Source organism: Rhinatrema bivittatum, chromosome 3 (genome assembly GCF_901001135.1).
Source record: "Rhinatrema bivittatum chromosome 3, aRhiBiv1.1, whole genome shotgun sequence".
NCBI classification, from domain to species: Eukaryota; Metazoa; Chordata; class Amphibia; order Gymnophiona; family Rhinatrematidae; genus Rhinatrema; species Rhinatrema bivittatum.
Window position 1 is genome coordinate 30444115 of NC_042617.1, and position 18036 is coordinate 30462150.

The following is an 18036-nucleotide window of genomic DNA, read 5'->3' on the forward strand; positions in this document are numbered from 1 at the left end:
TCCGGAGGGGGGGGCTGCAAAAGTAAGTCGCTTCGTCGCTTTAAACTGCCCCCCCCTCCTCCCGGAGCAAGGCTGCTTTTCGCGCCCTGCTTTGGGAGGAGAGGAGAAGGGACTAGCAGGCCCGAGCCTAGGATTGCCCGTCTCTCTCCCCTCGCTCTCTTGCTACTTTTTCGGGTTTTTTTTTTTTTTTGCTTCGGGAGGAGGGGACAGGACTGGGGCTGCACCGGAGACCGGACGCGGCCAGGGCAGGTGAGCGGGGGCTGGGGGAAAGTTTGCCGAGCATTGGAGAACATAACTGTCCACTTCCTGGTACCTGTCATTACAAATGTCATTTGAAATGACATTTGTAATGACAGATACCAGCGTGGCCATGAAGCATTAGGCCCGCGCACCCAGGATACTGTATAGGCGCTCTATATAGTAAAATGGGTTGCGCGGGCCTAACCTTCGCCTAACGCTTCGCAGACGCGACATGCATTTGCATACAATTTGAAGAGAGTATCGAGCGGTAGGTGAAGAGAACTGTGCGTGCGGGGAACGAGGGTGCGCCTGGCACTGCCGCACTCTTTCTAACGCGGCATAACTGTATCGACCTGATTGTTAAGGGCCTTGCCCTACAGGCATAGCCCATACAAGAGTATTGGAGAATACCAGGTGAACCTTCAGCTTCCTTCTCCCCTCCCTCCCGAGATTTTGATACTTACATTTTACCAATCGATTGACACTACCTCTCCTCCCTAAACAATCCTGTAAAAATACATTATTGGACATCATACTTTTAAATATTAAACTTTTCTTTCATATCTACCTTGTATACATAATACAAATGTGTTTCAGAAATCATGTCCATGTCTGAACGTGTGATCTGTGATTTTTGGGATAGCCTTCAAAAAAAAAAATCAAACTTACAATTTAAAAGAAATCTATACTGTTTTGGGTGAAGTGGGTGGGTGTGCTTTTCCCCTTACTACTCACATAGAAAAACATTAAAATTCTGTTGTCACCAGATACTTTGAGATGTAACACAAAACCTTGCCAAGAATCACTGAGAAGCTATATAGCAAATCTACCATACCAAAACAGCACAAATTCTCAGAACTCAAAACAACCACCTTATATGAAAAGGCAATACAGCAAATATTCCACCGAGCCCTAGAACATCAATGCACTTCCTGCTGGGAGAACATAACACGCTGCACTGCTACAGATGGTGCTGGGGATTGTGACATGCACATTTGTGCCCCCTTTTTACTCTGTGCACGCTACTGAATGTCAACTCTTTTTAGCTTACATTTAATTATCGTCTTTACAAAATGGCTTTACCCAAAGCACGTATTAATCATGCAAAATACAGACAAATGATCAGCAACAAATAAGTAACATGATGAGTAACCAGCGATTGAAAGAATGAAAATTAGCATAAATATGCAGTAAAAACTACCATCAAATCAACAAAAATAAACAAGTCTGTTTGGGAAAAGTAAAAACAATTTCCCCTAATGCCCTATAGAATAGCAATGCTTTAAAATGTGTCCAGAAGCTTGTCTTGAAGTTCTTTAGGCAGCGAGTCCCAAAGAACTGGGTCAGCACAGGTAAAGAGCCTTCTTACCTGGTATCAACTAATTTAATAGTTAGTCAGCTAACCACGATTTTAGCATGCATGCTGAAGAGATTTTAGTGTGCTGTTGAGTGACTCTGCCCCTTAAGGAACTCGAAAGTGCCTCCCACTTAGCCACGCCCACATTATAAATCTCAGCCAATCAAGGTGCTGCCCGTCTTCCAGAATCTCAGCAGATATCACATTCAGAAGTGACATTTCAGTGAGCTGAAGTAATAAATCCTCTTCTGATTTTAATATATATAGAAGGACAAAAAAAGAAGAGTTCTGGGTGGAAGATCAAAAGCGAAAGCCATAGAACCAACCAAGAAGAAAGCAGTAAGTGGAATATTCTGCTGTTGCTCTTTCCTACTCACTGAATTTAATCTGGTGAATAAGAATGTGGGGACCCCCCCTGGTTGCCCACTAGATGGCCCTAGTTCCCTGCCCTTGAGGTAACAACTAGGAGGGAGAAACCATTCCCTACAGCACCTCCCCCTGCAGTGATCTAATCCCTGCCCAGAAGAGGGGGTTAGTCTAGGAGCAGGTGTTTGAAGGGAGAGGAGTTTTTGGGTTGACCTGTCCCCCCTGGTTGCTTTTTTTTTTTTTTTTTTTTTTTCCTTTTTAGAGAAGATTCCTTCCCTGGCACAGTCTGTTTGAGAGGATTTGCGTTTTTTGTTTTTTTTTTTGAGTAGCGACTTTGGTTAAGAAGATTTTCTCTTTGCAAGTTGATTGGTGTGAAACCACCTCCTCCTGTGATGGCCATCCCCTGAATACGGAGGCTCGGGTACTGAAGACCTGCAAGCTCCCCTCTAGGCCAGATGAAGGAGCTGTAGTGACTTTATCGCCCCAGAAGAATTTTGGGACATTTAAGTGAAGTTTTTTTTTCTCTTTTAGTCAGGGAGGAGGTTTTGTGGTTTTTTTGGGTTTTTTTGCCATCTCTCCTCACCCTTTGTAAGCTGGGACAAGATAATCTGGTTCCTGTCAGCTATCAAACTTCCCCTCTCTTCCCCCCCCCCCCCCCCAGGGAGGTAAATCTGAAGGAAGTTGTAAAAGAAACAAAAAGGACCCCTCACTTGGTCTCCCCCCTCAGGGACGTGGGTGCAGGCTGGGTGACGGAGAAGTAAACACTGGACTCGGGTAGGATTTTTCTTTGAACGGGATCCCAAGGCTGACAGGATTTCTCAAGCCATCTGGGACACCTGCACGCTCCATGCAATAGTGGTAAGCTCACACCCAAGGAGACCTGAACTGAACACCTACGCACGCTTAGCTCACTTTCTGCTGTTCATCACAAGTATACATGATTGGACATTTGATTTAAATTTTGCAGAGAATCAGTAAAGCTTTTTTTTATTTTTTTTATTTTGAGGCCCAGTCCTGTGCCCCCGTCTGTCTGCCCCTGCAGTAGGAGAGAGACAGAGGGTGAATTCTCACCACTGCCTGAGCCACGAGGGTCTGAATTCAACACCATAGAAAGAATCCACCCCTTGGGATCGGCGGTCAGGGGAGACATTGCCTGCGAAGACAGTCGCAGAAAACTTTTTTTTTTTTTTCGTGTGCCCATGGAAACTGTAAAATCCCAGGAAAAAGGGGTTACAAGAACATAAGTGCCATGCTGGGTCAGACCAAAGTCCACTGAGCCCAACATCCTGTCTCTGACCGTGACCAATCCAGGGTCAAATGTACCTGTCCCATCCCCATAAAGTAGATCTAATTCCTGTTACTCTCACGGATGGCAATAGCTTTCTTTAGTCTTCCTGGCTAATGATGTGTTATGGACTTGTCTTCCAGGAACTTATCCAGACTCCGCTATGCTAGTTGCTTTGATCACATCCTCTGGCAACAGATTCCACAGCTTGATAGTGCACGGAGTGAAAAAATATCCTCTCTACAATCTGTTTTGAATCTGCTGATTGTTAGTTTCATGGAGTGCCCCTTGTTTCAGTTTTATGTGAAAGGGTAAATCTTCCTTTATTTACCCATTATACCCCACTCATGATTCTATAATCTATCGTATCCCTCTCAGCCATCTCTTTTCCAAGCTGAAGAGCCCTAACCTGTGTAGCTCCTCACCCACTATATTTTCGTATCATTCCCACCATTCTATTTGATTTTTTTTTGACTGCTGCACACCCTGAGCAGAGAATTTCAACATATTGTCCACAAGTACTCCAAGGTCCTTTTCTTGGGTGGTGGCTCCTAATATGGAACCCAGCATCGTGTACCTGTAGCTGGAATTACTTTTCCCTATGTGCATCACTTTGCACTTTTGCACATATAAAGGTGAATTTTCAAAGGAGTTAGATATGTAAAATACTATCGTAGCAATTTTCAAAAGTCATTTACTCACGCTAAGGGCACTTAACACAGGTAAAACCTATTGATAATTCAATGGCAAATATTTTAACTATTTTCAAAAGCCTTCTTACATGGGTAGAGTGCATTTACACATGTAAGACCCAGTTTTAATCAGGCTGTAAGAGGATAACTTTGAAAGAGGTGTGTGCTAAATGGGCATACACAATTTTACCATAGTATTTTATAACATGTACACTTCACATATGCACATTATAAAATACATGTATGTTTGCTATACAACATACGTACACATGATTGCATTTTCCCACTTTTATTTTAAATATATATGCACATATAATTTGCACACACAAGCAAATGAGAGCTTTATCTCGTAAGTCCCAATAAACACACATAACTCTGCCAATTTTATAGCACGCGCATGCCAAGGAAACTACTGGTTTTACCAGTTAGTCCACCAGACCACCTCCAGGCCATCGAGACCCTCCTATTCTTCAGTGTGAACCCCCACTCAGTTTACCCAGACCTGCCTCCCCAGTCAGTACTACGCAATAAATATGTTTATGATCACTTATACCAGATAATTAGCAGGCATATAAAAATATGCAAGTGAGTTGGAAAAGATATAGCAACTTATGGGGGGGAGGAATCCAAGATGGCGGCGTAAGCAGGCACACTTTTTCTCCTGCTCCAACACATACCTATTTCTTTTCTGATTTCCTTAAACTATGCTGCACCAGAGGAAAGGTGAGGTTTTTTCACTCTGAATCCTCGCTCCCGTCAGACAAGTATACGATTACTGAATTCACTGTCTCCACCCCTGATTTGTGGGAAAGCCCCCATTGGTGGAACAAAGAGAGGAGCTCTGTTTTCGCCTGGGGAAATCTCTCTTAGCCCGCTGGATTTCAAAACTCCGCTGCTTGCTTCCTCCCAGAGCGGCGTTGTAACACCATTGGTGCGCTCGATGAAGATTCATTCAGCCCACTCAGAGGGAGATGTTGGCGTCCTGCTGGGCAGAGGGTCATTCTTTCTTGAAACTCAATGCGATGAACAACCTACGGAGGAAGGTGCTGTTGGTGGCGTTTTACCCTTGGGATCTCCGGGGGAAATTACGCCTGAGGCTGGTTCCACCACACAAAGTGAGCGTTTTACTTCTCGGATTTGCTTTGGGATTTGATTGCCGGATTGTCTCAGACATTTTAAGATCAGTCCCAGCGATTGGAGTCTGTTTCCTTGAAATTGGATTCAGTCGCTCACAATCACTGGCAAATTCTCCAGGAGCATTCAACAGCTATTGAATCTATGGGGAATAGATATGAAAAGATTACAGACTCTGAACATTTCTATAGGTCTGAGAGCATCTTTCTTCTCTCAGAAGTTTGGAATCCTTGGAAAATTACTCAAGGCATTTAAATTTGAGAATTACTAACTTTCCTAAAATTTTGGGTGAATTGCAGTTTATTACCCTTAAGATATATTTTATTGAAATTTTGGAAATTCCACCTGACAAAATTCCTGTGCTTAAGAAATATCCGTTTCTTCCTTATAAGCAAATTCCTAATCAGGCGCTTCCTCCTCAGAATAAAGTGGATTTTTCTAGCTTATCTGCTTTTTTGGAAAGTTCAGCTGTGGAAGTGACTGAGTAGGCTACATTGCCGATTTTTCCTTTTTTTTGGAGCAGGACTTAAGTTTGGTGAGGAAGTTTTATTTTAAAAATGTAAATGTTTCCTTTTATGGGGGTTCCGTCAGGATTTTTCCCGACCTAGACAAAGCTACCCATGCAGATGTATAATTCAGTTTAATGCTAATACATTTTGAGGTAGATCTTTAAAAAGTACGCCGGATTTTATAAGATACGCGCGTAGCCACGCATATCTTATAAAATCCGGTGTCGGCGCGCGCAAGGCTGCACAAAATCGGCAACCTGCGCACGCCAAGCCGCGCAGCCTGCCTCTGTTCCCTCGTAGGGAACTTTCCTTCTGCCTCCCCCCACCCCCCAGTCCTACCTAAATCCCCCTACTAACCTTTATCCGCAAAGTTACGCCTGCCAGCTGTCTGGTGTTGGGGCACTCGGCCACGCCCCCGGACCACCCCTTTTTTGCAAGCCCCCAAGACTTACGCGCGTCCTGGGGCTTGCGTGCGCCGCCGAGCCTATTCAACATAGGCTCGGCGCGCGCAGGGGGGGTTTTTAAGGGTTAGGCGCATAACTTATGCGCCTAACCCTTTTAAAATCCGGCCTTAATTTTTTTGCTTTGTATAGTTGTAAAATAATAAAAAAAAAAAATAATAGCAACTTACCCGTGCATGTGTTGGCCCCGCCCTGGAACACCTTGTTTAGATGTTTATATTCGCGCGCGAAAGTGAATATACGCGCAGCTTTTTAAAAAAAATTGTGGTATGTGCGTAGCAGCTGTTTATGCATGTATGTGCTCATTTTTTCACATGTAACACTTTTTTAAAATTTGCCTTTAAATGAAAAACCTTCACATGGAAAGCATTTCAGACCAGTTTCCAGAATGTTTTTTCAGGAAGTTAAGGGAAGTGTTTGGAACAACCCTTCTTTCTTCAAGGCAGGTTCAGATATTCAGAAGTGGAAGCAGGCTTCTGGGACTGGAGCACATTTTTAAAACTCTTCCTGCTGTTCTCTTATTAAATCCTGTCCAGGCTGAGATGTAACGACTTGTGAGAAGATAGTGGATGAATTCTGATTTTTGTCCTCTTCAGCCTCTGCCTTTGTGGGACTTGTAAGGTTTCAGTAATGCTTAGGCAAGCTCATTTGCTCTAGCCGTGTGTAATTCAGTACATTCTGTCTGGCTTTCAATATATGTGACTGTTTATCTCTCTCCAAACCATGCTGTATTTATATAGCTTCTATTAGGTGTCAGGCACATAAAGCATTGAGATGCCTTTCAGTTACAGACTGGTGCAAAGGTTAGGGCTGGATGGGACCTCGAGGTCATCTAATTCATCCCTAGCTTCTAGGCAGGATCCCTCAAATCAGCTGGTCTAATTTGTGTAACTCCCTACCTAAAGTCCTGTGCCTGACCACCTGTACTAAAACATACAAAAAGCTGCTGAACCCACATTCGTTTCAAATGGTATTTTGTTAAGGGGCTCAATGAGTTGGTGGCGGCAGTATCTTACTTTTGGACATTATGTGCTGGTTGACCTTTTTGTATATTACTTTTGTGTTTTAATTGTTTACCTGTTTGTTAGTTTTTTTTATTGATTATGCATGGGTTTGATTATGTACACCGCTTAGTACTGTGGTGTAGACTGCCAACAAAAGCTTTTAATTAAATTGAACCGGTACCAGACTCTTCATAATTCAGCATCTGCTGCTTGCATCGATCATAAGGTGCCTTATACTCTCATTGGGCTGGGTCATTTGTTGGGGGCTGGGGTGGGAATGGCGGCAGTCCTAACCGTAGTCTTTATTGGAAAGAGGAAGAGAGAGAAAGTGTGTGTGTGTGTGTGTGTGTGTGTGACAGCAGATCTGTGCCAAAGTTGCTGGAAGTAACCTGTTATATAACATGAAGAAAAACTTCTTTTGTTTTTACCTCCTCGCGCCTCTACAATTTTGCATTCTTGCAGAGCTTCCCCCCTCTGGCCCTGCCCAAGGTCGTCTTTCTGAAACAAATGTGCACTGTACCCCGTAGAACAGGCTGACAGAAGAACTGTTCCAACAGCTCTGGTTTGTTTAGTCTTGCTTTAAAAGGAAGTCTCCTTGTCATCCTTGAAAAGATCTTGGCTTGGGGAAGCGTTCCAGCGCTGGCACTTTTTGTAGGAGGCAATCCTTGGACTATTTTTGTTCTGCAGTTTTTGAGGTATTCCGTAGCTGATTTGGGATACACAATTTCATGAATGCCAGAGTTCACCAATCTGCAATCTCTTGGCTCTTCTTACATTTCTGCAGATGTTCTAGCTGACACAGGTCCTCTGCATTTGCTCAGGCTATTACCCGATTGGGCAAAAGGTAAAGGGTACTCTTTTTTTTTGGCAAAAATACTTTTATTATCTGTGACCTTGCTTGGCGTGATCAGTTGTTGGTGGGTTTTTTTTTTTTAACACTTTGTTTCCTGAAAGATTTTCAGCTCTTGTTGTTTTGCATGCATTCTCTTAATCTGAGAACCCTGGATTGTACCACCCAAATATATTCAAGAGGATGGCTTTCTTGAGAGGCAGATTTCTAGTTTTGAGGAAGTCTTCAATTTTATGCAGTCTGTTTTTAGCAGTGAACTTCCTATTTTCGGCATGATCCATTTAAAGAAACTCACAATTCTGGCTCTTGTTGCCCTGCTGTCGGCCTGGGGGGGGGGGGGGGGGATCAAGACAGGCTGCCTCCCTGAGTTCTGGGGGTTTAAATCTTCCTTCTAATCCTAGGAGCTGAGCATTTTCTTTTTCACTTTCTACATTCAGAATAAAACATCATATATCATTTTTACAAACTTTTTTTTTTGCCCTTTTCATGTCAATCACTTCTCTGTTTAATTTCTCTGAGCACTAAATTTGTTAAACGTACAGAAGGGAAAAGTTGGATCCAGTGACGCACACCAACAAGATAGGAGAGGGCAGCAGTTACCACTGATGAGAGAGAGGGGCTTCCAGACATACAGACAAGGCGGTAGGGAAAAGAGAGCTTGGTAAATCAGGCCCTGAGTTTGTCCCTGTGGTTCAAAGGGCCTCTCTCCTGCCTCTGCAAAGAAGGGAGGAAGAATAAAAGGGTGAAAGAGGCTGGAAAGAAGGGAGGGAGAGAGAAGAAAAACTGGTGGGAGAAGAAGGGGAATGTCCTTTATTTTAAACTTGACATGACACTTTTAATCCGAGGCAAAAAAAAAAGCAAACAGCAAAAAAAAAAAAAGTAAATATATCAAGGGAAAACAAGTTTCCCTTGCTCTAAAATTTTTGGCTGACACCCCAGTTGTCTAAATATTTTTCCACTTCTGCATTCCTTCCCCAACTGCACTTCGTCCCCTCCACAGGCAATCCTGGAGCCCTGTGTGCCGTCTGTGGCACTGCAAGGGGCAGGGGCCTGAAGTCTCACTTGGAAGCCTGACCTCCCCCCCCCCCCCCCCCAGTCCCTTACATACCAGTGGCACCCCAAGAGTAAGACTTGAGTAGATTTTCGGTGGAATTCTCTAGGGTGGCGTTAGAGATGCCATGACAGCAATGCGAGCGTTTAAGGATTGTGTAGGGTGCATGTGTGGGAAAGGTGTGCTGAGCAAGGGCCCTGTGAATGCAGTCCCCTCATAGACAGGACAGCTGTGAATGAAAGAGGGAGAGTAAAATGATGGCCCTGTGAATGCAGTCCCCTCATAGACAGGACAGCTGTGAATGAAAGAGGGAGAGTAAAATGATGGCCCTGTGAATGCAGTCCCCTCATAGACAGGACAGCTGTGAATGAAAGAGGGAGAGTAAAACGATGGCGCTGGTAGTAAAAGGCGGTGGTGGTGATTGGGCACATGTTGATCTTGTATGCCAGCCGTTCCTTGGCCACTGCAGCATGTTAATGTATTTGTGCTCTTTTGCTTTGTTTTGATTTCTCTCTCTCTAACCTGTTGGGTGTGCACATTTATTTATTTATTTATTTAAAAACTTTTATATACCGGTATTAGTATGCATACATCATACCGGTTTACAATGTAACTTTAAAGGTAGAAATTACAATGAACAGGGAGGGCGAACAAGGAGGAGTATACAAAGAGCAGGAGGTGGAGGAATTAAAGCAATAAATAAAAACTGCAACGGACTATTTACAGGAATATACAAGGCGTAGGCAAGATACTTGCGGAAGTCGGTGTACTTAATCAGGGTAGGCTTGTCGGAAGAGCCATGTTTTAAGTTTTTTTCTGAACTTGGCGTAACATGGCTCTAGCCTGAGAGTGGTAGGGAGGGTGTTCCATTGTTTAGGGCCTGCAATGGATAGTGCACGGTCCCTAGTAGAGGAGAGGTGGGCTTTTTTCAAAGGGGGAATGGAGAAGGTGCCTTTGTTGACAGTGCGAGTGGGTCGTTCAGTGCGTATAGGACGAAAGGGTTCATCCAGCCAATTGGAATTGTGCGAGTGGATGGACTTGTGCACTATGGTTAGAATTTTGAAGAGAATTCGGGATGCGATGGGGAGCCAGTGGAGTTCTTTGAGTATTGGGGTAATGTGATCAGCTTTCCTTGAGTTGGTGATGACCCTGGCGATGGCATTCTGGAGCATTTGTAAGGGCTTGGTGGTGGAGGAGGGTAGGCCAAGGAAGAGGGCATTACAGTAGTCCAGCTTTGAGGAAAGGGTGGCTTGGACGACGGTGCGGAAGTCATGATAGTGGAGGAGGGGTCTGAGTTTCTTCAGGATGTGAAGCTTGAAGAAACCTTCTTTGAGGATGGAGTTGATCTGTTTTTTGAGATTGAGTTGTTGATCTATGATAACCCCAAGGTCTCTTACTGTGGGTTGGGGTGTTATGACGTTGAAAGCTGGATCGTTGGAGATCGGTGGTTTGGGAGGGAGGTGAGGAGAGATAAGGAGCAGCTCTGTTTTGGAGGAGTTTAGAGCGAGGTGGATGTTGGTGAGGAAGTCATTGATGTTGGCAAGACATGTGTTCCAGAAGGCAAGGGCATCTGAGAGAGAGTTGTGAATGGGAATGACGATTTGAACGTCATCTGCATAGAGGTAGATGACGTTCACATGAGTGATTTGGGGTTTTCTCAATTGATTCCTATTGAACTGGGTTGAATTGGTGTCGCATGGAATATGCAAATGGGGTGGTCTAGAGGCAGGCCAGAAAAAGATTACTAAAATGGTGCCGAGTCTGCTGCAAACCTTTTGAGCTGAGGCTCGAAGATCTAAATAAGTATACCCAGGAGGTGAGGAGGGACAAACTCCCTCAAAGGTATAATTAATGCACAAGAAGGGAACGTTTTTCATTGGAGAAAAAGCTCTATTATAATAGGTAGCTCACAAGTTTGTAGGCCTAGGAGTAAGATGGAACGTGCGGTGCTGGTGGTTGCCTAGCAGGGCCTTCCAAGGGAAGCAGAGAAAAATGGTAGCAGAGTTCAAGAGAGCACGAGATAGGCACAGAGGCTCCTCAGTTGTGAGAAGAAAGCCAGAGATCAACTTAGACCCCAGCTGATCTCCAATACATTTATTTATTTATAAAAATGTATATTCTGCCCCTGTTCAAGGCGTCAGAATTTATCAGAAAGTGCATGTTTGACTAACCAAGATGGGCCTAATACTCCTTATCTGTCGCCCTGTTCTGTTATTGAAGTGTGGGTAGGTACTTGCGCTGATGACAGCCTGTGCATGCTCGGGAGGTAAGTTTTTAAAAGGAGTTGCATGAGAAAATGTAACTGTCGTAGCAATGGCATATATCGTAGCAATTTCCAAAAGCCCGCTTACACGGGTGAAGTGCATCTATGCTTGTAAAAGCCAGTTCTAAGCAAGGGAATGCTTTTTAAAATCAGGCCCTTTGTGCAGTTTCCCTGCCTTTTTTTTTTTTTTTTTTTTTTCTATAAGGGATCGACATCGCCAGAGCAGCTTTGCATGTTTAAAAAGGATCTTGAGGGTCATAGATATTGTAATGAGGCTGACCATGCATGCCACAGCTTAGGCCTCCAATGACCCTTCGCCCTGTTTACTGCCGTCTGGCCGGCTGCTTGCTTTAACTGGGGGTGGTGATACAGAGGAAGGAAGGGGGACAAAAACAACAAGCAGACAAAACCTTCCATGGCAGAGCAGCATCCAAATTATATACTGAGGATTAAAAATACATTCTTTCCTAGCCTCAGCTCACAGCTGGGAACAGATGCAGTGATTTTGTGCTAGCAAATAGAATCTCCCCACATCGGAATACCCAGTAGTGATGATATTTAATGTCTAGGAACTCTATCAACGGTTTAAGTAGTTTTTGATTTAGAAAAAAATAAAAAGATCACTAGGCCAGTAATGCACCCTCCGTCAAGACTCGGCGCATTGCAGTGGTGGGACACTCCGGGCCTGAGGTGAAATAAAAGAAGATTGATTGGTGCTCTGGCATCTCCTGCCAGCCAAAAAGCAGTGCTGAGTGTGCCTCAGTGAAGGCACCTGTCCAGCCCTCTGCCCGGACATGTCACCTGGAGAATGGGGGGTACGGAGATAGAGGGTGAAAACAGAGAAGATTGAAATTGCTACCATATTCCAATGCATCACTCCTCCTCCTCTTACCTCAAAGAACCCCCCCCTCCTCGGGGAGACAGTAAACGTCTTCCTTTTATTCTCATCGGAATGGGTGGCCCTTGCCCTGTCGTCCTTCCCAGTGTGAAAGGGGCTTGTCCTCTCCTTAGTGGCAGGAATGAAATGAGCATTTGGTCTGCAACTATTTTAAAATGGCCAGCAGTACCTTTCAGCTTGGAGCACTGGGATAAAGAGGAATTCCACAATTAAGTATAGGAAAAAGATGTGACTTTCTCCCCTTCCCCCCACCCTCTGATGCGTTCAGCTTCTTTCTCAGCCGGCCTGAAAACGTGACCGGGTTACTCCTCGTCAAGATCACTGGAGATCAGACGCATTGATTTTCGTAAATGCCGCGAGACGTTCCATGAAAAAGGAAATGCTTTTGATTTCTGTCTTGGAGTTATCACATCCCTGTTTCTTCGTTTTGCAGAGCAAGTCATGGCGGAAGATCAAGAACATGGTGCACTGGTCCCCCTTTGTGATGTCCTTCAAGAAAAAGTACCCGTGGATCCAGCTGGCAGGACATGCAGGTACGGTGCTGTACCCCCATCCTTGAGGGTAACAAAAAAAAAAGATTCAAAAGTCCTTAAAATTCTTTATTATGAAGACGAGTTTCCCAATGGTTGCCCGACTCTGGCCTGAGTTTCGCCCACTTTCAGGGGACTGCTTTAGGGGCTATAAAATGTAAGCAATCCATTAAAATTACATTAAAAACATATAAATAACATAAAAAGTGACACACAACAAAAGAAACATTATAATAAAGCTAAAAATCCCACAAAACGTGCCGTTTTATTAAATTGTTTTTGTCAGGTTACTTATGGATTAATGTTAACGCCACATTATGCTTGTGGCGCCTGCCTAAAAAATGGATCAGACAGGATAAGTTTTAATACAGTAAGAACACCTCGGGTTATTTGTGCACGCCGAAGCTCTACAAAATATCGCGGTCTGTTTTAGAATAATAGTCCAGGAAGGTGCCATAAAATAATGAGCAATTAAGGTATACGTTGTAACTAAGGATCAAAATAGAGACACAGTAATCGGATTATAAAGCTGTTAAGAATCTTACTGGAACAGGTTATATATAGTGCCCTTCCTATTAAGCAGAGGTCAATTTTTAACCACCATTGTAGTTACATTTTCTATACTGTTAGAGAACCACTCACTGGTTATTTGAGTGATAAGCATGCTTTCACGTAATATGTAGCAAAGCTTATTTTACCATGATAATATCACTCAATTTTAAAACTCACATCATTAAGTAGAATATTTCAATTTTTATAATTAAATTAGTTTGTAACATTATGTATCATTCGGACTTTTTTATTTTATCTTTTCTATGTTTTTCTTTGTATTATCTCAGTTGGTTTCTAATTTGGTATAAGAACACCAATAGATAAGTAATACATATTGCGTGAACAGGTAAAATATAAATCAACTCTATAATATATTTTGTGGTGCCATAGTCTGTTTTTATATGTGCTGTCTATATCTGCTTTCAGTTTGTCTTCTTATTTGATTCATTGACTACATATGATTTCTGTGGGAGTTCCATTTTATGCATTTATAATTTTTGTGGGATTTTTAGTTTTCTTATTATGTTTCTTTTCTTATTATATATGCCATTTTTTGTTTTCCTTTTTTTATTTGTTTTTAATGTCATTTTAATGGATTGCTTACATTTTGTGGCCCTTGAAGCAGTCCCCTGTAAGTGGGCAAAACTCAGGCCAGAGTCAGGCAACTATTGGGCAACTTGTCTTCATAATAAAGAATTTTAAGGACTTTTGGATCTATCTTTTATTGTTATTCTCATGGCTATGATAGATCATCTTCCTTGTTTGCTTTTTGGGTCCTACACCAATCCGTGGCTAGAAAGACCACGGAAGTGTGCACAAGTGGGCAGATTTGTTGCTTATCTTTCACCATTCCATGCACAAGCCACTTGAAGACCAGAGAGGAGACAGGCAGACTATGCCAGGTACACAAAATAATGGAAGGAGGACAGGAAAAAATAGTGTCCTAATGTAGTTTGTTTTATTTGATTTTCTTTACATTTGCTGTTAAGTTTGTGATTACACAATCCAGTTTTTGAAGACAGTTTTGGCCAATCCTGGTTTGTTTGTTTTTTGTTTTTTTTAACTTTCATCCCAGTGCATTGTGGGTTTTGTAGTTCTGCTGCTCAATTTTTAGTCAGTACTAGAGGTGCCACAGATTCATGAGGAGGAGGATATCAAAGACAGGCCGACAATCTCCTTCACAGCACTGAAATGGTTTTATACGTTTTCTGCCTTGATTTGTGGTGCATTTATGCCTGGGGCATGGGTAAGGATCAGCCAGCAGCTCCCATCTTGCTAATATCACTTAAACAGTGAAGGAGCTTTCCAAGGCTTTATATATGCATATTTCCTCAAAAAGAAATGAGCGAGGAAGATTTAATGAGGGACACATATTCAGATGTCATGCTGTTAGATTATTATTTTTATTAGATGGTGTATTAGTATGGATTTGGGCGATTGGATACATTCGGGTTGTACCACTGAGCATGGTTTTTTAGGGGGGATTTTTTCTTTTTTTTAACTAATGGTGCTCCTGAGGTCCTTAAGTCACCTAGACCAGTTTTTCAGGATGCTCATATTGCAAATGCATGGAATGGGTAAAACCTCCATACATGGTGGCACTTCTGCCTCTCCGTTGTGATAATGAGAGCCTGATTGGCCTCTTATCTCTCTCTGCTGCTTGGGAATATTTTACATTTACTGCCCTCCGACTTTAAGTTCTCCTCCCCCTCCCCCCATTACCTTGCTTGTCTTAATTTATTCTAACTTTTCTTCTTTCACTTTTCTGCCTTTTAAAGCTTTTTTGCTGCTGACAGCTTTCCATCTGAATCTGATCCACCTCTGGCCTCTGTCTCTTGCTGATTCTGCACTTCCCCTAAGTGATGGCTAGGAGGCGCTGCTTTTGAAGGCCCCTGCTGTGTGCGAGGAGGGGGCAGGGTTTGAGTGGGACTTAGGGTGAACCAACTGCCCGGTTTTTGGACTGGACAGCCCGGTTTTCCAGCCTGATAGACAGTGTCTAGTTACTGTAAAACCCGGTCAGGCAAGGCCAGGGGGCCAATCAGTGGTGGCAGCCTGGCAGCACTCCAATCACCTGCCTATTTTTGGGGCTCGGTTTGACTCTCCTCCTCCTCCTCCTCCTCTGCCTCTCCCACAGCTGTGCCGCACTTGTTGCCGCTTTGTGCCTCCTGGGAGTCGCAGAGGAAGAGGAGAGTCGAACCTGATCCCCAAAGACAGGTGGGCAGAATCTGCCTAGGAAAAAAATCCGTGCTTGATTTGAAAGGAAAAAAGGGGATGCTATAGATCTAGGCACTTTTTATTCATTTGTATTTAGCTCAGGTTTTTTCATTGAAAGCTAAGGGCAAGTTGTATTTAGATACGTTAGGTATCCTACAGGTCTTACAAACTTAAGTTTGTATCTAAGGCAGCAGAGGTTGATGTGACTTGCCTGAGGTCACCTTGCATTTCAGTGGGATTTGAACCCTGATTCCCTGGTGCTTAGCCTGTTGCTGTAACCACTAGGCCCCCTCCTCCACTCCTCACGATCTCCTCTCTATCTGAACAGATATATTGGGTCTTTTGGTGATGACTGTTCATAGTGAACAGCTCTTTGACAGATAGGGATATCCCTGATTTTTTTTGACGTCCAGTAATTGTGTCAAGAGCAGTGCAGAGTTGTATACATAGGGGTACATTTTAAAACACAGCGCGCGCGTGTACTTTTGTGCGAACAAACGTACACTGGATTTTATAAGATACGCGCGTAGCCGCGCGTATCTTATAAAATTTGGGGTTGGCGCATGCAAGGGGCTGCACATTTGTGCAACTTGCACGCGCCGAGCCCTGCGCGCGCTGCCTGTTCCCTCCGAGGCCGCTCCGAAATCGCTACCTAACCCACCCACCCCCAGCCTATCTAAAACCCCCCACCTCTCTGCACAAGTTACGCCCGCTAGAGGCAGGCGTAACTTTGCGCACGCTGGGCCGGCTGCCACGCGCCATGTTCTGGTCCGGGGGGCTGGTCCGGAGGCTGAGGCCACGCCCCTAGGCCGAAACCACACCCACGGCACCGCCCCCGGATGACGTGCTGACCGCGTCACGCCCCCCAACACGCCCACCCCAAGAAAGCCCCGGGACTTACTCGCGTCCCGGGGCTTTGCGCGCGCCGGAAGCCTATGCAATATAGGCTCGGCGCGCGCAGGGCCGTTTTAGAAGGGTTACGCGCGTACCTTATGCGGGTAACCCTTTTAAAATCCGGCCCATAATGCATTTTGTGTTTAATAAACAAATTTCAATATCTTGCAGGGTTTTAATTTTTTGCATGCTCCCTCTGATATCTTGATTGCTCTGCTTATGATCAGGTTAAGCTTTCTCCGTCATATCTTGATGCTTACCATGAGGCAGTAGCAGACACCATTTGAGTGCAGGTGAAGAGCAGGCAGGTCATCCTCTCACGTTGACAAAGAGAGGGTATTTTGAAAGGGACTTTTGCAGGTAAAGTAGAGGCCTTTTTTTTTTTTTTTTTTTTTTACCTGCAGAAATGGCCCTTCAGAAACCTGTGCGACCAGTCTGCATGTAAAATTATGCACACACACACACTGTACGCTTGTACTTCTATGTACACAGGGGAGAGGCGTTGATATCTGGGCAGGCCTGAGACTTATGCTCATGCTTACCGATTTTAAAAGGAAATTCTCTCAGCGAAACTATGTGCACCAAATAGTGGCTTTAATTGTGTGTGCCTAGCTTTGCTGGGATAATTTTCAAAGCAGATTTTATGTGCGCAGGTCTGCACTGAAAACTGGTGCAACTTTTCGGATATTTACCCAGCTAACCTATGTATGATGTTAACAAAATTACCCCCTAAGAGGCTAAAGGTCCCTTCCTGTTCTGCAGGTAGTTTTAAGGCTGCCGCCAATGGGAGAATCCTGAAAAAGCACTGTGAGGCAGAGCAACGCTGCCTGGACCGCCTGATGAACGATGTCCTAAAGCCCTATGTCCCCGCCTACCATGGCGATGTGGTGAAGGATGGAGAGCGGTATAACCAGATGGAAGACCTGCTGGCAGAGTTTGACGCTCCCTGCGTCATGGACTGCAAGATGGGTGTCAGGTACGTTTACTCGTGCAGTGACGTTTTAGCATTTCACATGCACAGAAATCCTCTGACATGAAGCCGGCCTCATTGCTTGGCTCGAACCATAAAAAAACTAGGATACTATCTTCCTATTGAAACATGACCAGAGCTATTTTTAAACAGGGAAGCTTGGTATGGTGGGGGTGACCTTTCTGTCTCCCTGGTGACCTTCATCAACCATAGACGGGGCTGTTGCTGATGAACTATTAGGGTGACTGGGCTGGAGGTGCTCGTCCCTTACATAAATGCGTGTGCTGCACGTGTATCTTGCACTTTAAAACAAAAAAAAAACAAAACATGCAACTGGCATCCATTTCTCTAGGGGTAACATTTAATCCATCAGTACCACCCTGGATCAGATAAGGTCTGAGGTGTATCCTCCCCGATCCCTCAAGGCCTGAATACATTGTGCTTTTCTTCAGAAACCATGGCTGCCATGCAACCCAAGTTAACAACGCTTGACAAGTTGCTCCAATTCTGGCTTTGGCCCCTTGTAATCCCGAGTCATAGTTCCAATCTCTGTAAGAAACGCAGGCCCACAGCTCCGCATGTACAAGGAGACAAAACTGGAGCTGCTCTGGAATCTGCAGTTGGATGCACTTCTGGCATGAAGTCGGGTCTCTAGGGTTGCAAAGAAGCTGCAGGGTGTTTCACTAGGAACACTTTCATACTTTTTTTCTACAAGGGGGTCGAAGGAAGGATGAAAAGTAAGGGGTAATGAGGAGTTAATGGACAA

General features: G+C 44.1%; 1 protein-coding gene across 1 annotated transcript in view; it reads left to right on the plus strand.

Moving 5' to 3' along the window:
• ITPKB (inositol-trisphosphate 3-kinase B) overlaps nt 1-18036 on the plus strand; it is a 337082-nt gene that overhangs the window by 251532 nt on the left and 67514 nt on the right. The window contains exons 3-4 of the mRNA XM_029593044.1: nt 12544-12643; nt 17063-17276. Coding sequence (XP_029448904.1) covers nt 12544-12643; nt 17063-17276 — 314 coding nt within the window. The remainder of the gene's footprint in view (nt 1-12543; nt 12644-17062; nt 17277-18036) is intronic.